At 42.5% G+C, this 26,475-nt stretch overlaps 1 protein-coding gene across 15 annotated transcripts in view; it reads left to right on the forward strand.

Moving 5' to 3' along the window:
• Nucleotides 1-26,475, forward strand: part of KIAA1217 (KIAA1217 ortholog) — a 351,420-nt gene that overhangs the window by 270,778 nt on the left and 54,167 nt on the right. For 12 of the 15 annotated variants that reach the window (XM_017863059.1, XM_017863062.1, XM_017863072.1 and 9 more), the window contains one exon: nucleotides 6,901-7,733. In XM_017863059.1, the coding sequence (XP_017718548.1) occupies nucleotides 6,901-7,733 (833 nt within the window). Of the gene's footprint in view, nucleotides 1-133; nucleotides 420-6,900; nucleotides 7,734-26,475 lie in introns of those variants that run through there. The other 3 variants (XM_017863067.1, XM_017863070.1, XM_017863074.1) reach the window with 1 other exon arrangement.

Raw genomic sequence — 26,475 nt, forward strand, 5'->3', positions numbered from 1 at the left:
TTTAAAGTTCCTTCACTGGTGTTTTCCCTGTAAGCAATTGTTGAAGGACTGAGTCACCCGTGAGGTAGCCTGTGGTTGGATGTGGGCTGAGGTTATTCAGTGACTAATTTCCAAGGGGAGGAGAAATTGACTTATCACGGGGAGGGTTACTTTTTATCCATGCCACTGTCAGCTTCTCTCTGAGAACTGAGTATTACAAAATGGTCTTTATTGGTTGTGAACACTCGAGCTGAGAAACATTTTAGGATCTCTGTGTCTTTTGTGATGATTTTGTCTCTGAAGAGGAAGCTGTCTAAAATATTCAAGTGTGTAACCAAGGATTTACATGAAGCCAGCAAACAAAGGAATCATGTAATCAGGACCTGAGCGAATGTGCTTACTCACGGCGTTAGGTACACAGGTGATTTCCTTAAGACAAAGTAAGTGGCTTTAATTCTTTGAGGGTGAAAGAGTGTCATAAGATTCCTTTTCAGTTTTCTCTGCTTACTTCACTGTGTGGTCTGATTGAGTGATATGTTTACAAATTCCAGACTTGAAAGGGTGGGGTTTGAAATACAACAAACTGTACATAATATTCCTTTTCTACGATATATATACACACACACACACACACATATATACACACACACACGCGTATATATATTTTAATACTCCACAGACATTATTACATGAGGCAGTTTCCCAAGATGATTTTAAACAAATATCTTTTATACTAGGTTTTTTTTTTCTGGAAACAATTTTAATATGTTGTTTCTTATCTTACCTTCAAGAAACTTCTGAATGAGTGATATTCGATTTGACTTATGATACTTTTGGGAAATAAAATATAGCTACATGTAAGAGTTTCTAACTCAAACTTCAGATCTTAATATGAAATGGCCCCAGAAGTATGGTGTAAACAGCATTTTGATCCGTGTGCAGTCTGTGGGCAGGGACACCAGCCTCTCAGCCTGCTATTATGATGAGGCTCTTGAAGAAACTACCCTCTTTCTAAGAACTGGAAGGACTCAAATAACAAAGAGACAATAGAGGTTTGGGCAGTAATGGAAAGAAGAAAAGACAGTGCCTAACCAAGCAGATGAATGCGGTAGAACAGTCTTGTTCATACATTGCCATTATATCTAGGGCAAGTGAATGAACATTTTCTGTGTCTGGGCTTAGGTGCACACGGCAAATAGGTATCTGTGTTGTATTCAGAAAGGGGGCTGAAAGAATCTTTATTTTTCTGTGTCGGTCATCTCTTTCTTGCTGTAAAACGAAATTGTTTAAAGCTTACACTGTGACATTAGTGTTGAAATTCTGTGGGGAAAAAGTGTCAATGATAGAACATAGCTAGTTACTTTAAACTCACTAAGGAAAAAGAGATGATAAGATTAGTAGCATCAGAGAGATCAGTGGTAGAATAAGGGACTAAGATATATTAATGTGAATGGCAACTCTGTGTGTGTGTGTGTGTGTGTGTGTGTGTGTGTGTGTGTGTGTGTGTGTGTTGCTTATTTATTTTCTTTGTCAGTTTAGTATAATTTTCTCCCACAAGGTCTGACTTTGAGTACCAGTGCACCAGTGCAGGAAAAACCCAGTATGTATTTAATGCCATATCTTTACTCATTAGCAAAATAACAGTTAAAAACCAAAACAAAACAAATCTGTGTTGGTGACAGATTCTAGGAAGATCTCTCCTTAGTAAGAATACCCGCATCAAAGGCTGAGTTTGTTTTAAATTGTGAATTATACAATCTTAACCATCATGCTGCTTTAGTCTATCAGATTCTGGAGTCTCTAAATTCTACGTTTTATTGTAAGTGTGACCTTAGAAATCACACTGAAGGCTTGAAAACATCCCTCCAGTGATGTCCCCTTACCTTCCCCCACATCCTAAGAGCGAGTCGCCTTAGGCTGGTCCCTGTCTTTTATAGTAGGATTCCCAAGTTGTCTGATCGTAAGGGTTCATTCTAGTTGTGGTTTTAAAACAAATTTTCCCACTCTATATTGGGATCATTGTGTCATTTTTCTTCTTGGGCTCTATTTAGAGCCGAGGATGAAATACATGATCCTGGTTCTTTTTAAAACTCCGTTTTGGAAAGTCAGTCATAGCTTGGCAAACCAACATAAGAATTCTGCCAAGACTTCCAACATCTAAGTCACCTGTGTTGATAGAAACATTCAACCTCAGATTACCAATTCTGTCATAACCGAATGTTTGTATTCAGTGCCACTGTGGACAACTCAGGTTGATGGTGACTCTTTTGATTACCCTTTTGGATGATGGCAAGATTATTTTGAAGTGGACAGGGCAGGGAAGACACACAGGATTAGCTCCAGATCCAGGATGCTGACTGTTCATGGCAAGCATCCATCCTCCTTGGCTGAAGTCCCATTCTGGTTGGTTGGTGTCCATGCCATACTGGATATTAGCTGTCTAATATTTCGACTATCACCGACATTTCCCACATGAATGCCCAATATAATGTATTAGAATTACTCTAAGTTAATTGTTATATTTCTTTCTAATCTCATCTACACATACCACTAGAAAATCTAATGAGATATTCTTTCTAATTAGATCTTTAAATGTTTCATTTTAAAGGTTATTTATATATCTTTTAACCAATTTTGCATGTCACCAAGCATGTTTTAAAATACCTATGTAAATACCTTTGCTGTTTTCAAAGACATGTACTCAACTTTTTATGAATTTAAATAAATTGTACATTTTCTTTTTACTAATATTCTTTATCCTTCTGGACAGTTCTATACTCCCTAGAATATTTTATTTTATTTTAATTTAATTTATTTTATTTTATTTTATTTGAGACAGAGAGTCTTGCTGTGTTGCCCAAGTTGGAGTACTGTGGTGCATTCTTGGCTCACTGCAACCCCTGCCTCCCAGGCTCAAGCAATTCTTGTGCCTCAGTCTCCTGAGTAGCTGGATTACAGGCACATGCACCACGCCTGGCTAATTTTTGTACTTTTTATAGAGATGGAGTTTTGCCATGTTGCCCAAGCTGGTCTCCAACTCCTGGCCTCAAGTGATCTGTCCACCTCAGCCTCCCAAAATGTTGGGATTATAGGCGTGCGCCACTGCACCCAGCCCCTAGAATCTTAATGTCCCTTTTTACACTCCTGCCAAAAAGAGGAAAGTTTCTGCTGGTTAATTGAGGTCATAGTCCCCCAGATCAAGATGTATTCTGAAGGTGGCTAAGGAAGGAAAAGAGAACAGGGAATAGTGATTGACCTAGTTAGGACTGTTGTTCATACAAAGAGGGTTCTAGATATTATATTGATTGATTGATTGATTGATTGAGACGGAGTCTCACTTTGTCACCCAGGCTGGAGTGCAGTGGTGTTATCTCGGCTCACTGCAACCTCCGCCTCCTGGGTGCAAGCAATTCTCTTGCCTCAGCCTCCCGAGTAGCTAGGACTACAGGCGCACGCCACCACACCCAGCTAATTTTTATATTTTAGTAGAGGGGGTTTTGCCATGTTAGCCAGGCTGGTCTTGAACTCCTGACCTCAAATGATCCACCTGCCTTGGCCTCCCAAAATGCTGGGATTACAGGCCTGAGCCACTGTGCCCAGACAGTTCTACATATTTTAAATATTTTTCTGGAATTAATAACAATAATGACAACAGTACCTACCATTTGTTGTACGTGATTTGCCTTGGACACCATGTAATGCTTTATAAACAGTGGCATGTTTGAGTCGATGTGATGAATTTATCTCGATGTTGGTTTTGGTTGGTTATTGCATTGTGTAATCTGATTATGTGGGGAATTTGCCCAGATATCCACTGCTCACTGAGCCAGTCCCTCCTGTATTTTATGACCTGTGAAGCCCTGTGCTGCTTCCTGCTGAGCCATACTTTGCTTTTTATTGAGCTCTGAATTGTGAAGGCAGAGTGAGAGAGGTATTTTTAGAGGATCCGTGTTGCTCTCCTGCAAAACCTGTGTCACGGGGTTGCCCAGCCTCCCTGGAATGAGCATCAATCAGGTGTATTATCACACAATGACCTTGGGACTGTCCCTTCTGGTCTAAAGCACTGAGCACCTGAGTCATGAGGGTGTCCAGTGAGTAGGGAGGACCTCATGGGCTGGAGCATCAGGGCAGGGGCCATGCAGAGCAGACGCACCTGGAGCCTGACCACAAACCTAGGTATGGATCCACAAGAACTAGGACATGGGGAGAGAGACCCTGGACAGCATCAGCATATCACAAGTTAGGTTTAGAGAAGGGAGAACAGATTAGCCTATCATAGTGGGAGCTCTGTGTGTGAGTCGTGGGAGGGGAATGGGGGGAAGTGGAGATAAAATTGTAATTGTGAGGGAGGAGTCTGCAAACTCCAGGGGGCCCAGAAATAGTCAGCCCCTACAGGAGCCAAGAGGTCAATTCTGCGGTGCCCAGGTCATGTGTTCAAAAAGGGCTCCATTTTGTTGCTACATATTCACACCTTATTTGCACTTCTCATTGGTCACTTTCATTATGAAATCCACTTCTCTATGTACAACTCGCAGGGCAGGGATTCTACACTGCTGGATCATTCCAGGAACAAGATTAGGAAGCCGTGGGAGTCCCACTGGTTGTTCCTGCATTACCATCTACGAAGTTTAAGAAAGAAGGTGCCCTCTCCATGGCGCTTGGGAGTTTCCGTGGAGCTTGGGACTTGCTTAGAACTACATCCTAGAATAATGCCAGGCACTTACCAAGTGCTTGGTAAATACCCTTTACTACATGCAGTGAGTTTTTATGATAAAGAAGCAGTTCGTTTGTATCCTGTGCATTAGGCTCTGTTTCATTTTCAACCTTCTCCTGGTGCCTCTACTATCCCTACTCTCATCTGCGTCACCCACATCATGAGGTCTCTTGGCTGCTAATCTTGGTTCTTGCCATTCGAGCCCCCACCTCTCTCCTCAGGTCCCTACCTCATCCACCCTCCATCTATTTATACCCTTCTTGTCTGTCACATCTCCTGGAAGTCAGGATAGGGACTGTGGGCTCCTGTGACCTCACCAATAGAACCTGAAGAATGGGTGGAGCTTGTCTCTCCTTCCCTCAGTTATTTGGAGAATCTCAGTGGGCATTTTCCCGTGGCACCTTGACCAAAGCAAAAATATATGAAATCATCTTATCCTGAATTAGTTTGTATTTTTCATTCTACTCCCTTGCTAAACACAGTAGCATAGTTGCAAATTACAATTGACCATTGAACAAGGTGGGAGTTAGGGATGCTAACCGTCCACACACAGTAAAACAATAAAATAAAAAGTCTGTGTAGAGGCCAGGCACAGTGGCTCATGCCTATATGCCTATAATCCCAGCACTGTGGGAGGCTGAGGCACGCAGATCACCTGAGGTCAGGAGTGCGAGACCGGCCGGGCCAACATGATGAAACCCAGTCTCTACTAAAAATATAAAAATTAGCTGGCCATGGTGGCCCACGCCTGTAATCCCAGCTATTTGAGAAGCTAAGGTAGGAGAATCACTTGAACCCAGGAGGCAGAGATTACAGTGAGTGAGCTGAGATCACGCCACTGCATTCCAGCCTGGGAGACGGAGCAAGACTCCATCTAAAAAAAAAAAAAAATTCGCGCAGAACTTTTACCTCCCCGCAAACTTAACTACTCACAGCCTACTGCTGACCAGAATACTTACAGATGACATGAATAGTCGATTAACACATAGTTTGTATGTTATATATTATATACTGTATTCACACAATAAAGTAAGCTGGATAAAAGCAAATGTTCTTAAGTAAACCATAAGGAAGAAAAAAAATCTGTTTCCTGTTTATTAAGTGGAAGTGGATCATCATAAACGTCTTCATCCTCGTCAACTTCATGTTGAATAGGTGAGAAGGAGGAAGAGAAGGGCTTGGCCTTGCTCTCTCAGGATTAGCAGGGGAAGAAGGATATCTGTGTATAAGTCGACCCACACAGTTCAAAATTGTATTCTTCAAGGGTCCACTGCCATGGTACTCTTATTGCTTAATTATTTCCTTCCAGCCTCTCCATGCTGATTTATCATAGGCTCAAGTGAAGAGTTGGTGAATGAATGAAACTTACCTTCCAGGTTTTCCTCCATGTATCTCCTTTCCCCCTGCTCATCTCCCTAGATTGTATCCACTTGGAAAGATGGGAAACATGGTTACTATTTCCCAGGGCTAAAGGTAGAAAAATGTGCTCAGGACAAGTTTTAGAAGAGGCAACATTAGCACTATTGATACACTAGACCTGCATTTATTAAGCAGCGTCTCTAAGAAGCTGTGACATTAAAATTTAAGCCACCACACTGTTTTTTCCTGAAACCCCACAAAATTGCACTCTCCATCAGGTGCATTCATTTCTTGTGGTTGCTGTAACAAGTTACCATAAATTTAGTGGCTCAAAACGCCATAATTTTTTAAAACACCATAGATGTATCATTTTACTTTTATGGAGATCAGAAGTCCCAAGTGGATTTTGCACATCAGTATCAATGTGTCGGCAGGGTCACCCTCTCTCTGGAGGCTCCAGAGCAGGATCCATTTCCTCACCTTTTCCAGCTTCTGGGGGCTGCCCACATTCCTTGGCTCATGGCCCCTTCTCATAGCACCTTCCAAACTCTTCTAACTCGACTTCTGTCATCACAGATCTCCCCTGGAGCTGATTTTCCTGCCTCCCTCCTACACGTATAAAGACCCCTGTGATTGCCTTGAGTCCACCAGGATAAAGATCTCCCATCTCACCATCCTTAACTCCACCCCATCTGCAAAGCCTCTTTTGCCATGTAAGGAAACATATTTACAGATTCCAGGATGAGGGTGTGTACATCTTGCAGGGGAAGCCACACAGTTACATACTGAGACTTCTCTTGAAACATGAATATCAAAGTCAACTTTCTAATCCTTTGTTTTCTTTTCAGATGCAGAGAGAACTTGTTTATGCAAGAGGAGATGGCCCTGGGGCCTCTCGCCCCGGATCTACTACTCATCCACCCCATGCAATTCCAAATTCCCCACCGTCTACTCCGGTGCCCCATTCCATGCCCCCCTCCCCATCCAGAATTCCTTATGGGGGCACCCGCTCCATGGTTGTTCCTGGCAATGCCACCATCCCCAGGGACAGAATCTCCAGCCTGCCAGTCTCCAGACCCATCTCTCCAAGCCCAAGCGCCATTTTAGAAAGAAGAGATGTCAAACCGGATGAAGACATGAGTGGCAAAAACATCGCAATGTACAGAAATGAGGGTTTCTATGCTGATCCTTACCTTTATCACGAGGGACGGATGAGCATAGCCTCGTCCCATGGTGGACACCCACTGGATGTCCCTGACCACATCATTGCATATCACCGCACCGCCATCCGGTCAGCGAGTGCTTATTGTAACCCTTCAATGCAAGCAGAAATGCATATGGAACAATCACTGTACAGACAGAAATCAAGGAAATATCCAGATAGCCATTTGCCTACACTGGGCTCCAAAACGCCCCCTGCCTCTCCTCACAGAGTCAGTGACCTGAGGATGATAGACATGCATGCTCACTATAATGCCCATGGGCCGCCTCACACCATGCAGCCAGACCGGGCCTCACCGAGCCGCCAGACCTTTAAAAAGGAGCCAGGCACCTTGGTGTATATAGAAAAGCCACGGAGCACTGCAGGATTATCCAGCCTTGTGGACCTTGGCCCTCCTCTAGTGGAGAAGCAAGTTTTTGCTTACAGCACGGCAACGATACCCAAAGACAGAGAGACCAGGTAAGGTGCAGTGAGGGTGACCAAGGGTGGTACCTGGGCCCATGTGTCACTATGGGCTGCTCTACAGGGGTCAAACTGACAGAATAAATATCTGAGCACCCATCTCTGCAGCATGCCCTGTGGATGCTGTAGGGGTCACAGAGTGGTGTCAAAGCCACCGTTGTCTGCAGAGTTTCTAAACTGGCAGAGGTTACAGCCATTAAGCCATGTTCAAGAAGACAGGTGCACCAGCAGTAGTAATCAGTCCCTTGCGCCTCTGGAGCATGGATCTAACAGCATTATCATTTGTATAAATCTGAATAATTTGGAAGAAAATTGTCATTAGCAGAAGCCAGATGAAAAGATCAAAAGGTCATAATAATTGATCTGCTACTGCTGAAAATAAGGAGTGGTTTTCAGTTTTAACTGTTGGAAATAGCAGTTTGTGTTTTTCCTTGTGGAATACAATTTTGTTTTCTCATCTGGTTGTGGGAAGTGGAAAGAATGTGTCTGTTTTCTAAGAGGATAAAAATCTGAATTTGCATGAAAATGGAATGGCTTGGATTTGATACTTATCTAGGAGTGGTGCTGAAATCAGCAAAATTTTCCTAGTGAAAGACTCTCTGGGGATTTGAATTTCTTTTTAAATAGATATATTTTATAATTTACCAGTTCAGATGCTTCCTACTCTATCTTGAAAACCTTCCAAATTTCATATAGTAATAGAAAAGCTAATTTTGATAAAGGAAATTTCTCTAGCCTGAATTGGTTGAAAGAAGTCAACAAAATAATCATAAAAATCTAGCCAAAGAAATTGAGTCCAAAAGACGTGTAAGCATGCTGCTACCTATTGTTATATATGAATTAAGGGGTATGAAAAATAAGATGTCCAGGCCGGGTGTGGTGGATCACGCCTGTAATCCCTGCATCTGGGAGGCCAAGGCGGTGGATCACCTGAAGTCTGGAGTTCTAGACCAGCCTGGCCAACATGGTGAAACCCCGTCTCTACTAAAAATACAAAAATTAGCCAGGCATGGTGGCAGGCACTTGTAATGCCAGCTACTCGGGAGGCTGAGGCGGGAGAATCACTTGAACCTGGGAGGCGGAGGTTGCAGTGAGCTGAGATCACGCCATTGCATTCCAGCCTGGGCGGCAAGAGCAAGACTTCATCTCAAAAATAAAAAAGACAAATAAGATGTCCAGATACTCAGTTATTCAATACCTTAGAACCACTGCTTCTCACTAAACAATGTTAATATCACTTACTGTTACATACCGTATAAAAAGAAGGCCAAAATTGTAAATGGAATGTGACCTGTCTACCTTACTATTTTCACACACAAGTCAGAAAGTCCTGAAGTCCTCTTTAGCACAGTTTTATTATGAAAGGGCAATCCCTTCTTATTTGTTCAGGTACTGGGAATATCATAGCAGAAAGATTTCAGGAGATGGAAAGAGAATGAACATGAAAGTTTTGGGATCATTAATGAAACAAAAAGTTCTACCTCTCTCATGTAGTTAGAATAACAACAACAGTGACTGGCTTGATGATGCAGGACTAAGAAAATATAAGAGTTAGAAAATAGTATTCATTCTCTCCTTTACGAAGTTTTCATGAAGTGAAATTCTAAGCATCAAAGAAAGGGACTCTTCCTATCACTACAGACAGCTAAAGGGTATAGGATAAACATTGGTAGTGGTTCATTGGAGCAAACCATTGTGACATCTGGAGAGGAATCTACCAAGATGTGCCATAAGTCTTGGAAGCCTGTGCTGCATACTTCACAGAAAAGATAACACACCTGTCCCCTTTGGTGGGCTGTGAGGTGCTGGTTGGAAAATGGTATGTCACTGAGGGGATGGAACTTACAGGAGCAAGAATTTAGTCCAGGAAACAATAAAAACAATCTGTCTCCTGCATATAATGTTGAGAGCCAGAATCCATCCTCCCCATCATCCCCCTGCCTCCCACACTGACCTGTCCTAGATGGAAGAGCATCAGGAGTTGATTTTGCCATGATCATATTGAACTGTTTCCACCCTGGTTCTTGGATGATAAAAACCTGAATTTGCATGAAGATAGATTAGTTTAGATGTAATATTCTTTTGGGAGTAGTGCTGAAATAACAAAATTTTTGGCCAACCAAAGATGGTGTGTGCCTTCTTTCTAGAACCTAGCTCCATGTCACCCATGTAATTACCACACATACACAACTTAATGTACGTCCTTGAGCCTCACTTTTCAAGAGATTTAGTTACGGAGAGAAAAAAACAAACCCTCTGCTGACCTGTGGAGTCATCTCTGTATGGGATCAAAATCTTGAAGAATTTTAGCTTTTGGTACTATGGGTATTCTTTTAGGGCCTCCACTCCCTTTTTTAAAAAAGATCTGCCAACCTCAGAGACTTCCATTTTGTAAAATTTCGGAAAATTCTATGGACTTGAGTTTTACATGTTAGAGAACCTTTCTAGAAAATCCAAATTATTTTCTTTCCAGTTTAACAAATATAAGAAAAACTGACTAAACAGATGAATATTCACCTAAAATACACTGTCATTATCACCACTGTGTTCTGACGTATGATTGTAATTATGAATGTAATGTTACATGTTCACATTTTTCGTTCCCCATAATGTGAAATAGCAGAGGAAGAATTTTATCTCATACGTCTTGCCAAGGTGACTCCCAACCTGTAATCAGCTTATCTCCAGAGGGTGGAATTGGAGTGCTTGGTTATATGTGGGCTGGTTAGATTCTCTTTTCCTAGAGACCTGCACATAGACACACAGACACGCAGAGACACACACATACCACATGGACACACAAAGACACAGACACATGACACACACAAAACAGACACACGTACACATACCCCCACACAGACACATACACACACACTCTCTCTCTGTCTACATTTAGAGTCACTATTGCTGAAAGACCTAAACACTCCCCGCTAACTCCACTCAGACACATGTCAAAGGTGAAGAATAATTCTCTGGTCAAAAGAACTTGAGTCTGGAACTTTTGTCCTCAGCACTCCTATGTGCTTCCCCCATTGTTTCTTACATGGAACAAAGTGACAAGGGTGGAGCTCATGCCATACTTCCTCCTCCAAGGACAGCTCAGAATCTGGGCCTGAACTCTTTTAGATATCTTGGTAACTAGGCTGACATGTAGCATTCCTGGGGGATGTGTAGGAAGGAGGTGAACGGCACCTATCATTTGTTGAGAGCCTTTTATGAGCCAAGCACTATGCAAAGTGGTTTCTGTACATTATATGATATAATCATCATGACAACCCAGTGAGGTATGTACTATCGTCATCTGCATTTTACAGATGCAGAAACTGAGGCTCAGAGAGGGTAAGTAACTTGCCCGAGGCTGCAAAGCCAGTAAGTGGCATAAAATGTCCAGGACTATTAAAGAATTCTACATATTCCATACTGTTTACCACTGTGCACTATTCTGCCTTGCAAATGTGAACTGTAAGGCCCACCTTCACACAACAGAGAAGTTAATTCAGGAGTGAATTCTAAACATTTTAACCAGAATTCTTCAAAAATTGTTTCAGGACTACATGCTAAGTAACTGCTCCTAAAGGATATTTATAATCATAAACACAGAATTTGCATAATTATGCTGCTAAATATATACATGTCCCATTTTAAATATAACTGCCCTAGCTAGTATATTAGCACAATTATGCAGAAATAGGGGAAGAAAGAGGACAATGTTCTTGGTATACTTAATTTTTTCAATGCATCTGAGTACTATGTCAAAGAAAAATGTTAAAAACAGGAACATCAGAAACAATTACTGAAGCACAAAATTATAGTCCATTGTCTCATCTATGCCATGATGTTATTTAGAAATACTTAATCTGTGTAAGTATTGTTAAAGAGTTTTCAACTCCTTAAAGCTTAACTTCATGAGCACAGGGTCCTATAAAGAACCGATCCAATTTCTGTTGCAATTTCATAATATTAAAAGCAAATACATCTGAGAGTGTTTTTCATACGAGACTCTCAAGTAACATTTTACATCAAAGATGTGAAGCTGCAAAAACACAGGAGGGAGGCTGAGAAATCGGTGGCTGTGCTTTCTGTTGGCACCGCTGGGTTCCTATGCTGTTCTGAAGAACACTTCAATATAATAGTCCAAATAACTGCGGGACGTTAGAAATCAGAGGGAAAAATTCTTCCTTCCACATTCATACTTTGAAGACATCCAGTGGTAGCTTTTTGAAGGAACATGATTTGGTAACAGCTCTGTTGACTTGAAAATAGCTCGCTCAAGACTAAGTAATTGAGTCTTGAGTCTTATATTTACTCACATACCTTGTGCTAATGAATTTGGCATCTCTTTCTTTCTAAAGATGCTTCAATGAGCATCTAGTAATAATAAATTGCATCTAGAATATCTGGAGAACACAGTGTCTATGGAATAACATTCACGTGATGGTAGGGTTCTCCTCCCAGGAGTACCAGGGACTTTGGGTATAGTGACAGATCATAGCTGCTTTGACTTTCAGAACAGCCATTCTAGTGTCTGAGCTTCTATAAAAGAAAACAATCTTAAGTGATGAAGTGATTTTACCCAAGTGACTTCCATTCAGCTAGGACTCCAAGTAGAGAATAGTCCTAGTGACTAGGAGAGACTGCCCAAGGAGACCATGTGTGACAAATGGCTTAGTGCCTGAGGCTCTGTCTTCTCTAGGTTGTAAAATTACTTCATTAAACAGCATCATTATTTCTATTCATAGCACATAAAACAGCCCTTAAGAATTGTAAAATTCTAGGACATTTATGTTTTGCTATTTTCTATTTGTAGTTTGGATCATATACTGTAATATAAAATACCTTTAGTGAAATAACACTCAAAATCCAAGAGTGCTCATTGCAAAGTGACTACCTTGCCTTTGAAATGTATAACGGATTCTTCCAAATTGATTTTTCAGGACACAGTAAACTTGAACTGAGATTGTATTTTTACACTATTCTATACCTAGAGCAGCTACATTCAACAAATTAGTATAGAGTTACACTAGGAAGAAAAATTTTGCCCATTCTGAGCACCTATAGCTACAGAAAAGCAAGCAACTTGAGTTTCTGTTATGATTTTTGAGGTATGCTAGACTTAGCAGAACCTTCTATGTACAGGAGGAAGCCCACATGGCAACTGGCAGCTTGTGTCTGCTTTTAATCATTTCACATCACTTTCTCGTTTTATGAGAATTCAGTGTTACTGTGTTGGTAACTTTTAGGAGTGAGATGGATCCTTGGTTAAACAGTTAATCAAATGCAAGTCTAAATTTGGATTTATGTCATTCAAAAATGTTCACTGTGACTGGAAGACCTTTGAATATTTCCTAAACCATGCTTTATCCTCCTAGAGGACAGTCAGATTGAATGATGAGAAAAGAAGGATTAATTGGTTTCCTTTCTTGCTGGTATAGTGAAAAGTGAGTCACATCAGAGATATCCTAAGTAGTTAGACTTAGCATCTCGGTAAAGCAGAGTTTCTTAACCTCTGCACTGTTGACAGTTAGGGCCTGATAATTTGCTATAAGGGGCTGTCCTGTGCATTGTAGGATGTTGTCTTAGTCCATTCTATGTTGCTATAAAAATATCTGAGACTGGGTACTTTGTAAAGAGAAGATGCTTATTTAGCTCATGATTCTAGAGGCCGAGAAGTTCTAGGACATGGCCCTAGCTTTTGGCAAGGCCTTTTGTGCTGCATCATAGCATGGCAGAGGAGGTCAAGGGAGAAGTGGACTCAGGCAAAGAGGGAGAAACCTGAGGGGGACCTGGTTTCCTAACAACTCACTCTCAGGGGAACAAATTCATTACTGAGAGAATGAATCCAATCTCTCAAGAGTGAGAGCGAGAAATCACTCACTACCTTGAGAACAGTAAGAGGCCCTTCATAAGGGATCCGCCCCTATAACCCAAACACCTTCCACTAGGCCCAACCTCTCAGCACTGACACACGGCGATCACATTTCAACATGAGTTTTAGTGGGGACAAACCATATCCAAACCAAACCATAGCAGATGTTTAGCAGCATCTCTGGCCTCTACCCACTGGAAGCCAGTAGCAAATACCAACCACCAATCCTGCCCTAGCCAGGATAATCAAAGACATCTCTAGATATTGTAATGCCCTGCCCAGGGGGTGCAAAATGCCCCAGCTCAGAAACATTGCTCTAAAGGAAATTTGAACTTTTTCTACTTTAATAAAATAGAGAAATGAAAGAATACCCCATGTTCAAGCAATGTAAATGGTGACATTCGTAAGGCAAGGACCAGGACAGTTATTACCTCCATTCTGCCCTCTTCCTCTTGATAAAGCAACTCATTATTGATAGAACTTGCTATGACTACCTTCGGGTCAATCAATATGTTCATCAACCAAACTTGTAATGGACTTCCAAGTCAGAGTATCTGGGTTCAAATCCCAGTTCTAACACTTGCTAGCATCTGGGACCTTTGGCAGAATGCCACATCTTGCACTGCCTCCATTTGCTCCTCTGTGACATGGAGATTATAATAGTGTCTACCCCATAGGATGCAACAACTCATTACAGTTCAGTGTGTTATGCCAGCCTGGGATATACTAAGTGGTCAAGAGTTTCTAGTCTAAGCAAAGCACTCTACTAAGTGCTGCTAAACAGGAATGTAAATACACAGAGTTGGCTAGGATGAGGAACTGCCTGAAGAAGCAGGGAGAGACATTTTTTAATATAATATCAGAAAACACATAAAGGGAGCAAGGGTAGGAGAATTAAACTAAATGTGAACACAGAATAGAATGTGCTGGGCTTACAGATCCAAATTAGAATGTTTAGAGTATCAGAGCTGCTTTTAAGTTCATTTCAGGAAAGCAGTCAGGGTTGCACATCTGCTTAGGTCCAGGGGCAAAAAGAAAGCTAGGTTCAGGGCATCCTTTTAAAACTGCATCTGAGCTATAAGACTGAAGGTAAAGACAGCTAAACCAGGTATGCATGAAATCATTAGGTTATCTGTTTTGATGCCTAATAGTGCCTGACTGATTCAGCTCTTGTCTGAATTGCTTTTTCATGTAGCTGTAACTGTGAATCAATAAATGTTTATTGAGCTGCTCTTATGTGCTTAGCTGTGGACTGGATGATTTGCTGCATACAAAGAAACTGAGATATGGTTCCTGTATACCAGGAACATAAACCATGAAGACAGTCATAAAATATTAAAAGCTTAATATAAACATAGAAGCTTTGTCACAGTTAAGTACAGGAAGCTTCTGAGTTACAAATGCCTACTGAATACCTGTTTTTGAGAAACAACCACAATCATAGAATTTCACACTTGATATTTCTTTTGGCTTTGGCGATGCCCAGGAATGGTCTTCTTGTCACATCCAGAGTGACAATGTCTCCTTGTGAGTCAGGGAGGAGAGAAGGGGACATGCCAAGTCACATGCCACCCCCAGAGGCTTGAACTCCAGAGAAAGATCTCTTCCCAGCTTCCCAAAGTCCAGCTTGGAAGTCAGGACACGTTTTCCTTGAAAATAATGAGGAACAACGACAGGGCTAATAATACATTGTAGGTTAAAGAGGCTTCCGTGGGCCAGCTGGAAATCCAACCACCATTTATTCCAAGTTCTAAACAATGAAAGTACAAGTAAACTTTTCAATGACAAGCCTGCCATAATTTGGGGTCTGCTTGTACATAATTAATTCCAAAGAAGTGATACAGACAGTAATTGCTATGAATTCAGAAAAGGGAACATTTTCCCAAAGTTATGTGGGTCTGAGAGCCTTCATGAGAACATTGAGATGGTCTAGAATTTAAGGCATGTACGTAATGAAAGGAAAAGATGTCATTTGGGCAAGACCAACTAGTCTCTATCCAAAATCTGCTATACTTTTACCATCAAGGTACCTATAAAAGTGACATCTCGATATGATGTTTTGCCAGTCTCAGAAATCAAGGCTGACCAACTGTTGTTATTTCATTCACAGGAATGGAATTGCATGGTTAAGTCATATTTGCTAGTTATTCGTTAGACTCCTGAGTTCAGGCAACAGATATTTGATAAACATACCAGACCAACTAACAAATTTATGAAAGTAGCTCTATTCTTACACCAGGGATACTCTGTCAAAAATACCAGTGGAATGGCAGCCACGAGGTCTGTGTGCTACTTTAAACAAACCAATCTCTCAAAAGGAAAAGGCATCATCTGTCACTAATTAGATCAAATTAAAACGTGCCTCTGTATCTCCTTTGAATATTCACGAGGTGCTGTCAATCAGAAGTCCTAAGTCTGAAACCAGAAACTTAAGCCAGAAAAAACTAAATACTGTGAGGTTCAGATAACTCCTTCCTTTGCCAACTAGAACGTCTTCAAAGAGAAGAGGAATAGCTTAGGTGCAGAGTCAGCCTCCTGAAGAGATGGCAAAATCAACTTAATGCAGAATCATGGGGTTCCCACCCAACCTAAAGATGGATCATCAGAAGAGCCCAGGAGCTGATAATCCTAGACTCTGTGACGCACAGGACACACAGTCTAGCCTCTCTTGTGATTTACTTGTCCTTCTGTCTGGCAGAAACCATGGAGATTACACTTGTCCTTAATTGAATTCTGGACTTCATTTTTCATGAATGAAGTGATTCAAAAAATATATCTGGGTCTAAGCATGAATTCTAACTTTCAAAAATCGCAGATCTTAAAGTGTGTATTGAACTGGGTGCAGTAGCTCATGCCTGTAATTCCAGCACGTTAGGAGGCTGAGGCAGGAGGGACACTTAAGCCCAGGAGTTCGAGACCAGCCTGGGCAACATAGTGAGATCCCATCTCTACAAAAAATGTTTTTAAAAAATTAGGTGTGGTGACACATGCCTGTAGTCCCAGGTGCTCGGGAGGCTGAGGTGGAAGGATCACTTGAGCCCAGGAGTTGGAGGCTGTGGTGAGCTGTCATTGCATGACTGCACTCCAGCCTGGGCGACAGAGCAAGATCCTGTCTCAAAAAAAAAAAAAAGTCTCTATTGTGACAGAGCGAGATCCTGTCTCCAAAAAATAAAAAATAAAAAAAAATAAGTTCATATATACTCATACAGGGCCAACTTCTATCACCAGTAAATACTTCCTCTGTCTCCTTGTCCATTCTCAAAGTTAAAGAGACCTTAGAGAATACCATGTCCTAATACCTGACTTTACAGCAGGAGAAACAGCAAGGAGACTTCCTAAAGGTCCAAGGACGGGAGCTACTCTAGTTAAATGACATTTTGCTATCATGCTGCCTTGAGGGTGGCTCCAGCCATTGCTCTCCACCTCGCAGCCACCTGCTGGGCCAAGCCATCTCCATCTGTCATCTGACTTGCTGCAGTGGTCTCCCAAAAGGTCTCCTCACTCGGTCCCTGCCCACCTGCCGCCTGTTCTCAGTGGAGGGGCCAGAGTGACCCTGTTAAAACATGAACCCTTTCATGTCCAGCCTCAGCTCTGAACTCGCCATGGCTCCCCTCACATTTTGTCTTTGCAAGCACAAATAACTAAGAAGACAAAACAAAAGGGAAATGCACTAGAGAGACCAAATATAGCAATTTTTTTCTTTTCCCTAAGAGTCATTATTTTGTTTCTTTTGAGTCCACCCTAAGATTTACAGCTCTAAAGCAGGTAGGAGTGGGGAGTTCATTTCCACAGTCACCATGAGGTCCACTCAAGAGACCATCTCTCCTGACACTGTCTCTCATTTGAAGGTAAATTAGCTGACCGTGTTCAGGTGGCCCATAACATGAAGCAACTGCTACTCCTACCTGTTTGTACCTGTGCAAAAAATGAGATGTCACTTCCAGAACATGAATGTTCCAGATTAGCCTCAGGGAAGAGAAAGAAAATGCAAAATAGGTGATTTCATAAAGCAGGGTGTAGGCTCGCCCTGGGGAGCGGCGGCTCTAGTCACCCAGCAGAGAGCCAGCAGGAAGTGAAGTGCCTCACCCCAGATGTGAGTCACTAAGGGAGGCAGCTCAGTGCCACAGAGAGCGCTGGATCTGAGAGCCTGCAGGCTAATTGCTCTGTTTCCCTAAGAAAATCCCTGCCTGGCTGAGCCTCGGTGTCTTTTGTACTAATAAGGGGATGATAATCTACTGAAGAGTTCTGTGCAATTTTTTTTATTTTATTTTTTGTGTGTATATATATATTTATATTTATATTATTTTTTATTTATATATTTTATGTATTATATTATATTTTTTTTCTTTTTTTTTTGAGACAGTCTTGCTCTATTGCCCAGGCTGGAGTGTAGTGGTGTGGTCTTGGCTTACTGCAACCTTTGCCTCCAGGCTTGAAGCAATTCTCCTACCTCAGCCTCCTAAGTAGCTGGGATTACAGAAGCCTGCCACCACCACACCCAGCTAATTTTTTTTTGAGATGGAGTTTTGTCTTGTTGCCCAGGCTGGAGTGTAATGGCGCGGTCTGGGCTCACAGCAACCTCCGCCTTGGGTTCAAGCCATTCTCCTGCCTCAGCCTCCAGAGTAGCTGGGATTACAGGCACCCGCCACCATGCCTGGCTAATTTTGTATTTTTAGTAGAGATGGGGTTTCTCCAAATTGGTCAGGCTGGTCTCGAACTCCGGACCTCAAGTGATCCACCCGCCTCGGCCTCCCAAAGTGCTGGGATTATAGGCGTGAGCCACGGCACCTGGCCATTTTTTTGTATTTTTAGTAGAGATAAGTTTTCACCATGTTGGCCAGGCTAGTTTCAAACTCCTGACTTCAAGTGATTCGCACACCTTGGCCTCCCAAAGTACTGGGGTTACAGGTGTGAGCCACCACGCATGGCCTAATTTTATTTTTTAACGTATTGTTATTTTAGAGACGGGGTCGTGCTCTGTCTCCCAGGCTGGAGCACAGTGGCACAATCATAGCTCACTGCAGCCTCGAAGTCCTGGGCTTAAGCAAGCCTCCAATATCAGCCTCCCAAAATTTGGAGATTACAAGTGTGAGCCACTGTGCCTGGCAGAGGGCCGAGTGTGCAATTTAAATGAAAATAGCTATTAGGTCACTTTGTGTACTGGAAAGTCTTCTATGAATAAACGTTTCATTGACATAAAACCATGAAGCCATATAGTTGTGCCAGTCCTTCAGATCTGAGGGGGATTGTGTCCTTATCCCTGACTTGGGACTCTCTCCTGGTACCAACTGGAACAGCCTACACAGAAATAGAATTGTGAAATAGATTAAAGGCTGCCTGGAGCCTTCCCCAAGCGCCTTTGCTGTGCTGGGCAGAGCACTGCTGGAACCTTGGAAACCAGTTGTGCAAGCGGGGAACACCAGGCCTGATGGGGACTGAGCTTGGCCCTCCTGGTTGGACCTACCTGTCTTTTTTTTTTTTTTTTTTTTTTTTTTTTTTTTTTTATTGCTTCAGTCAAGATCACAGACCCAGAATGGGAAGACCTATGGGATTTATGTAAATCCCTTCCAACCAGAAACTTATGTAATTCCAGGATTCTAAGTGAGGCTGGATTTCTGTGGGTAGTGGGTATGAAAGAATGGGTACCCCTGTTTAACAAGGGGTTGGGGCCTTCTGTGATGGTTTCCTCTACAGAGTAAGGGTTCATTCAGCCTTTTCCATGGCCTGCCAAGAACTCAACTCCATATTCTCTCACTTCCTGTCATTGACCATGTCCAGGACTTTCTGACCTTAGAGAATTCACCTTTGCTCTTTCTTCTGCCTGGTGCATTCTTCCACCAAATGTCTAACTGACTGGCTCCTCTCCAAACTCAAGGCTTTGCCAAATGCCACCAACTCAGGGAGGCCTTTCCTGGCCATGACACTTGAAGTTGCAACACTCCCCCACAGTCTCCCGTGTCCCAAATGTAAGTTCCATGAGGGCAAGCCGTGTGCTTTTACCACCATACCCCCAGCATCTTGAACTGTGCCTGGTCCAAGAAATATTTGTTGAATGAATGAATTTAAAGGGATATCATGAAGGTTTATACATCTTCAGTGGTTTACAGGTTATAATGTGCTTCCCTGCACAGTTTTCTCATTTGCCCTCATTTCGATGACTCTAGGGTGACAGCCTTTGGGACAGGTAAGGCAGTTGTTTTCCCAGTTTGATGGTTAAGGAAGCGGAGACTCAGAGATGTTAAGTGAATTCTGAATGGAGATTTGTATCTCCCCATGGATGTCTGTTAATGAACTTGAATGCAGCATGCCCAAAAATAAAGTCCTATCTTCCCCATATCAGGTAACGACAGCTTCATTCATCCAGTCCCTCAGGCCAAAAGCCTTGGTGTCGTCTTGACTGCTGTCTCCCCAACCCTGCGTTTGGACACTCAGACCCAGAGAACAGTGAGATCTGTACTTGGAGGTTTCCTGGCTCCAGCCATTGCTTTCGACCTCACAGCTACCCATTGGGCCAAGCCACCTCCATCTCTCACCTGACTTGCTACAGTGGTCTCCCAAGAGGTCTCCCCACTCGGTCCCTGCCCACCTTCAGCCTGTTCTCAGTGGACGGGCCAGAGTGACCCTGTTAAAACGTGAGCCCTGTCATGTCCAACCGCAGCTCAGACTTCCCCATGGTTCCCATCACACTCGGCATCAAAGCAAGAGTCCCTAAGATGACATACAAGTAGGGAGAATGCCCTTCTCAGCTGGACTGGGACAGCTCCGGGGCATTCCTGTTGTCCTTGTACAATACTTGCAATGACCAATGGCTCCCCTGTCCTCTTTCTGAAGTGTCCTGGTGTGGAGGATAAATGATGTGATTCCCCTTCCCACAAACCCTGGCCAGGTCAACCCTCTGCCCCTCTGACATCATTTCAATCACCCTCCCCTTCCTTCCCTCACTGCAGGCACACTGGCCTTCCCAGCTCTCCTCAGACCTGCCAGGCATGCTTCTGCCTTGGGCGGAGTGTATATGTGTGAGTGCACCTGCTCTTCCCACAGCCTGGAATGTTCCTCCTCCAGACAGCACACATGGCCTGCTCTCTCACTTCCTTCAGGTCTTTATTCAAAAGTGATTTTCTCAGTGAAGCCCTGTTTGCTCACCCTGTGTAAAACTTCAGCTCTTCTTCCTATCTCTCTTCCCAGATTTTTTTTTCTCCTTCATGTTCATTGGTGTCTAAGGTTTAGCATTTGTTTTGCTAATGGTCAGTAGAATGTAACCTCTACGTAAGCAAGGAGTTTTGTCTGTTTTGTTCATGTCTATGTCCTTAGTGCCTGGAGCATTCCCTAGTATGTAGTAGGTGCTCAATAAATGTCGGTTGGATTAACGGATGAAAGAAAGGTTACACCACTGTAAGGATGGAATCAGAGCACAAATCCGGGTTAATTCCTGGTCCACTGTTTTTGTTTCCACTAAATTGTATTTGGTCTATGGCTTCTGTGCTTGCCCTGGAACCCTGCTCAGAATACTGCTCCCTTCCCCTTCTTCTTCTCCCTCTGGATACATTCTACTATTCTTTTCAGCATCATTCACATCTCACCTCTTATAAGAACTTGTTCTTCCCCAGCCTATTGCTCCATCTCCATCATCCAGGAGCACCTTATTGATAGCACTGAGCACAGAGAAACCCCACAGAATCCTGACTGGGCCATAGCCACCATGCCCACCCAAGCCAAGTCATCCAAAGCCTAGGATCAGGAAGAAAGGCATCAACATCACTGACCCTCAGCGTCCATCATGGTGCTCACACGCAAAGCGATGGTGGAAGTGAACTGAAATTGACATGATAATTAATTGTCTCCCAAGGCCTTGAAGAAAATAAACAGCATCCCTAGGAGTATGTAAAGAACTATTTATTAGCGAGAATACCATCATCTCCACAGCATTCCCTCTCCACATCTCATTGCCAGTTTTCATTCTCTCAACACCTCAGTGAATTTATGAAGAAAGCTTAGAAATAGCTTTTTCCTCCAGATCCTTGTAAATGGAGCTTCATTTTTGCCTGTTTTTTACAGGTGTCCTTAAATGTGTCTGTCTTCATGCATTGTAAGTTAAATGCAGAACATTTTAGATGAGCCCCTTTGGCTAATAAGAAGTTGTCCCCTAACTCTGTCTCCTTGAAGATTACCAGAAGGAGAGGACATAGGAAGAAATAGAAGGGGCACAGGGGGCCTTTTCTTCTCATTTATTACCTGCTCTGTCATTCAGAAAGCAATGTCAGTATAGCGTGGGAACAGTAAGGCTGAAAAATAGCCCAGATGCAATGGAGTTCAGTTGGGATAATGTTGAAAGTATTCAGGGTCCAACCTGGGTAAGAGCCAGGAGAAATGACCGGAGACTGTTCAGACAGTATCGAAGGTGCGGAAAGTAAGGTCAGGCTACAGATAAAGAAATAGTTTGCATGAATAAGAGAAATGAAGACAACAAAACATCACCATACTTAGAAGGGGTTTTGCAGTTTCACATCTAGACAGTAACACCATTCTGAGTTAGAATTCAAGGTCGGAGGATGGCTGTAAAGATTTTGAGGCTCTATAGTGCCACATTTCTGTAGGGGTTGTAAGTATGGATGTTGAATCTACAAAGGATGGCAGCTGGGGTGTGGTGGATGGGAGCATAGTTCCATGCTGATCACCCAGGGATGGGAGGGATTTCCTGGATAACGGTAGGGAACTTAGGGATGAGATAGTCAAGAATTCCAAAGCAGGGGAGATGCTGAGACATCTGGGAGATGCTGAAACAGAAGATTGAAGTGCTTTTTAGGGGAGACAGAACATACCCAGTCTTCTCGCTCATGCCATGAACACAGGGCCTGGGGAGAAGAAATGGCAGCCCTGACTGCCAACTACACCAATGTCTCCCAAATAGATCTAAATGTGTCAATAAGAAGTTAAATGTATTGGGAGTTTGGGGAATAATGTCTTTAGTTACACAGCTTTTCCAGCAATAGGTTAACTTCAGGCAGAAATAGAAAGTTCATTGCTTAGAGTCACATTTGAAGCTTTACCACAGATTTGACAATTTGAATTCCTTTGTTTTGTTGAACTCATCTGAAAACAGAGTCTTTAATTACTTTGGGTTTTTTTTTTTTTCCCCTCATACCAGAGTCAGGGCATGAACAAACAAGGGCATAGCCTCGCTTTAAACCTGTTCACTATTGCATTCTGGAAAATGCCTTCGGCACTGCCAAGACTAAAGAGTTTTAGTTCAGATAGATTTCTCCCAGAAAAAAAGAAACTGACATTGTGAAAGAAAGGCACTGCCTGGGAAAGCGGGTGCTGTGCCTCTGCTGTGTCCACGGCAGCTAGCACATTATCTAGCACATATTAAGGGCTCAAAAATATTTGTTGATTGACTCATTGACCATATAACACTTTCTAGTGAAGAGAGATGAGGGGGAATGAGCAAGAATACAAAGAAAAAAATTGCAAAATTTAGAACTAGAAGCAAATGGAGGAACCACCTAGTAGGGACTCTCAGAAGACCAGAATAATGCAGTTGTTACTGACTACAGTGGGTTGAGGCTGCAGTGAGCTATGATCATGTTCACTGTACCCCAGCCTGGGAAAAGAGTGAGACCCTGTCCCCCCCCCCCAAAAAAAAATGTTCTATAAATGGAGTCACTGGCTAAAAATAATCCCCTAACTGGTTAAGAAGGTTAATGCTACAGACTAGGGGCTAATCACATCAGCTTGGCTAGCTGGTTTCAGCCATCTCCTGTAATACGTCTTCTGGATATTTAGGAACAAATCCTTTGGGATTCTTAATAGGGGAATCGCCAGCCTCATATGTGTTATGCTATTGACTTGTGTCTTAATAGCCATTCATTTACTTAGATATATAATAAGGACTTAATTCAGGCTTAGTGATGCCTTGATCAGTACAAAGTCCCTAGTCCAAAAATATATATATATATCTCAAGGTGAAACTTGAATCAAAAAGTTATATAAGTGGGCCAGGCATGGTGGCTTATGCCTGTAATTCCAACACTTCAGGAGGCTGATCTCGCTTGAGTCCAGGAGATCAAGACCAGCCTGGGCAACATGGTGAAACTCCATCTCTACTAAAAATACAAAAGAATTAGCCAGGTTGAGGCAGTGCGTGCCTGTGATCCCAGGTACTTGGGGGGCTGAGGCGAAAGGATCTCTTGAGCTCGGTGAGTTGAGACTGCAGTGAGCTCTGATCATGCCACTGTACTCCAGCCTGGGAATAGAATGAGACCCTGTCAAAAAAAAAAAAGTTCTATAAATGGAGTCACTGGTTAAAAATCATACCCTAAACACAGATTTTTTTTTTTCTTTTCTGTGTTGCAAAGACAGAACAGACCACCAACAGTATGAATTTTGCTTCATCTTCACAGACAGACATGGAGCTTGCAGGAAAGTTGTTTAGAGTAATCGTTTTAACACTGGAAACAGCACTTCCCTGAATGTGACTTGAGTTTTTTTATTAATATTATGTTTGGATCATGAGAAGACTCATTCAGCCAAGCTGACTTAAGACATTAAATGACTAGTTAACCATATACACTAATCACATAAATATGGTTTGTGGAATGATATAAAATGGTTTTGAAATCATTTTAAGCCATCTTTTCAACAGTAATTGTATCAGTCCTGTCATATTTTAAACCAAGTGATATTGGCAAGAATGAGCTAAATGTCTTTAATATTCTGATGATGAGCATACAAAATTGCCACTGCAATAAAATGACAGGGTTGTGTTCATTTCTCTTCTTCCGTGGCACTTTGCTTTCTTCCCTTTCAACTTTAAAACACACTTTCTAAAATTTCATCATGGGAGAAGGCTGCATAAGTTTCCAGTTGCTGTAATTTACTTAAACCATAAAATTGTTTCCAGATTACCAACCATAAAATGGAAAGACAATCTTATTTATGAATGTATAAATCAAATAATGTCCCCAAAATGAATCCTGAAAGCAGACACACTTTGATGATTAAATAGGAGGGAAAATGTTTTCTCATTACCGTGTGTCAAAAGAATTGTATTTTTGTGAAGTGGCTTTGGCCAAGACAGTAGAGCATACACATGTATTCAGTGCTGTGTGTACTGCCTGCTCCCACCAGGGAGAGAATGACTTCCCCTCTACTGTCAAGCATCTGAACTCTCCAGGGGGGGTGTCAGATGACAAGCCACCTGACTCAGTATCTCTGATGCAGCATGTCTCTTTCCTGGTGACCTTGCAGGTGACATAACCTGAAAGAGGCCACCCAGAGAGCCTTCACTCCCTTCCTCACAGATACAAAAAGGCAAGCCAAGCATGTGGGTACCTGGAGTGGATATAGCCCTTTTGTTCTAAAAGCACCCAAACTCTTATCCCAGGCAGTTCTGCAACTCTGTCAATATCAGCCCTAAAGAAGAATAGGATGTTGTTTGGGAGTTGTCTCTCTCTGCACCCTAAAACTATTATCTGGTGGAAGCCCAGGGTAGAAGCTGAGTACTCACTGAGCCAAGGAACATGCCGAAGGTATGTTGCAGCCCCACGGACTTCCATGTGCAGATGACGTGGTCTGTGTTGTGACATTCTACAGTTCTCAACTCAAGGATGAATCAGTAGAAGACCAATGTTCTTTATCTAGAATGATTCAAGTGCTTTCTTTCTTTCCTTTCTTTCCTTCCTTCCTTCCTTCCTTCCTTCCTTTCTTCCTTCCTTCCTTCCTTCCTTCCTTCCTTCCTTTCTTTTTCTTTTTTTTTTCTTTTCTTTTCTTTTCTTTTCTTTTTCTTTCTTTCGACACAGTCTCACTCTGTCACCCAAGCTGGAGTGCAGTGGTGTAATCGGCTCACTTCTGCCTCCTGGGATCAAGTGATTCTCCTGCCTCAGCCTCCCGAGTAGCTGGGATTACCGGCATGTGCCACCACACCCAGCTAATGTTTGTGTTTTTAGTAGAGACGGGATTTCACCATGTTGGCCAGGCTGGTCTTGAACTTCTGACCTCAGATGATCCACCCGCCTTGGCCTCCCAAAGTACTGGGATTACAGACATGAGCCACTGCACCCGGCCTGTTTCAATTTTTAATGCTGATGCTCTCCTTTGTTGCACAATGTAATGAAACCTGTTGACCAGATTGGAAGCAGAAAGAAGGCTGGTCTAGCGCTAACTAGCATTGTTCTCGTGGCCAGCAATGGAATCCCAGGACTCCCCTCTGCCATTTCCCTCTTACCAGAGTTTTATTTAGTCTCTACATAAGTGAGACTTACCTATTTCTTGCATTTCTTAATATTACTGTCTTCTGCATGTACTAAGGTTGTCATCATGCCTTTCTATCCCACACTCCAGCTGTACAGAACCCTTTAAGCCATTTCCTTACCAAAGCTCTTAGACTCTAAAAATGCCATGTTACCTTTTTTTTCTTAAAGAAATATCCTTTGCATTTGCCTAGGATTGAAGAAGAGCAGTAAACTAGTACATCTCAAGGTAACCCTGAATGCACCTCTGCTCTTAGTGTCATTCATTTTACTCCAGCACCACTGTGGATAGAGTCCCTGTGGGACGAATGAGGACTCTGGGCAACTTTCACCTGGGACTGAGCATTCTCCCGAGGAAGTCATTTATTTCCCAAGAGTTTGTGCAAGTCTGTGTCTCCCATGTGGCAGGAAGAGTGACCAACCAGCACTCCCATTTTTTCTGAGATGCCACTGTGACTTGGGTGAATAAGCTTGACCTTGCCGATGGATATTCACTAACTGGCTTTCCTTATTTGAATTTCTTACCATTTTTTCCCTTTGATAATGTGGACTATTTTATGGCAAAGAGGGCGCCAAGGTGTGACTGAAATCCTGTATGGCTGAGAGGTTTAGCATCAACTTGTGT

Source organism: Rhinopithecus bieti, unplaced genomic scaffold (genome assembly GCF_001698545.2).
Source record: "Rhinopithecus bieti isolate Rb0 unplaced genomic scaffold, ASM169854v2 scaffold_66718, whole genome shotgun sequence".
NCBI classification, from domain to species: domain Eukaryota; kingdom Metazoa; phylum Chordata; class Mammalia; order Primates; family Cercopithecidae; genus Rhinopithecus; species Rhinopithecus bieti.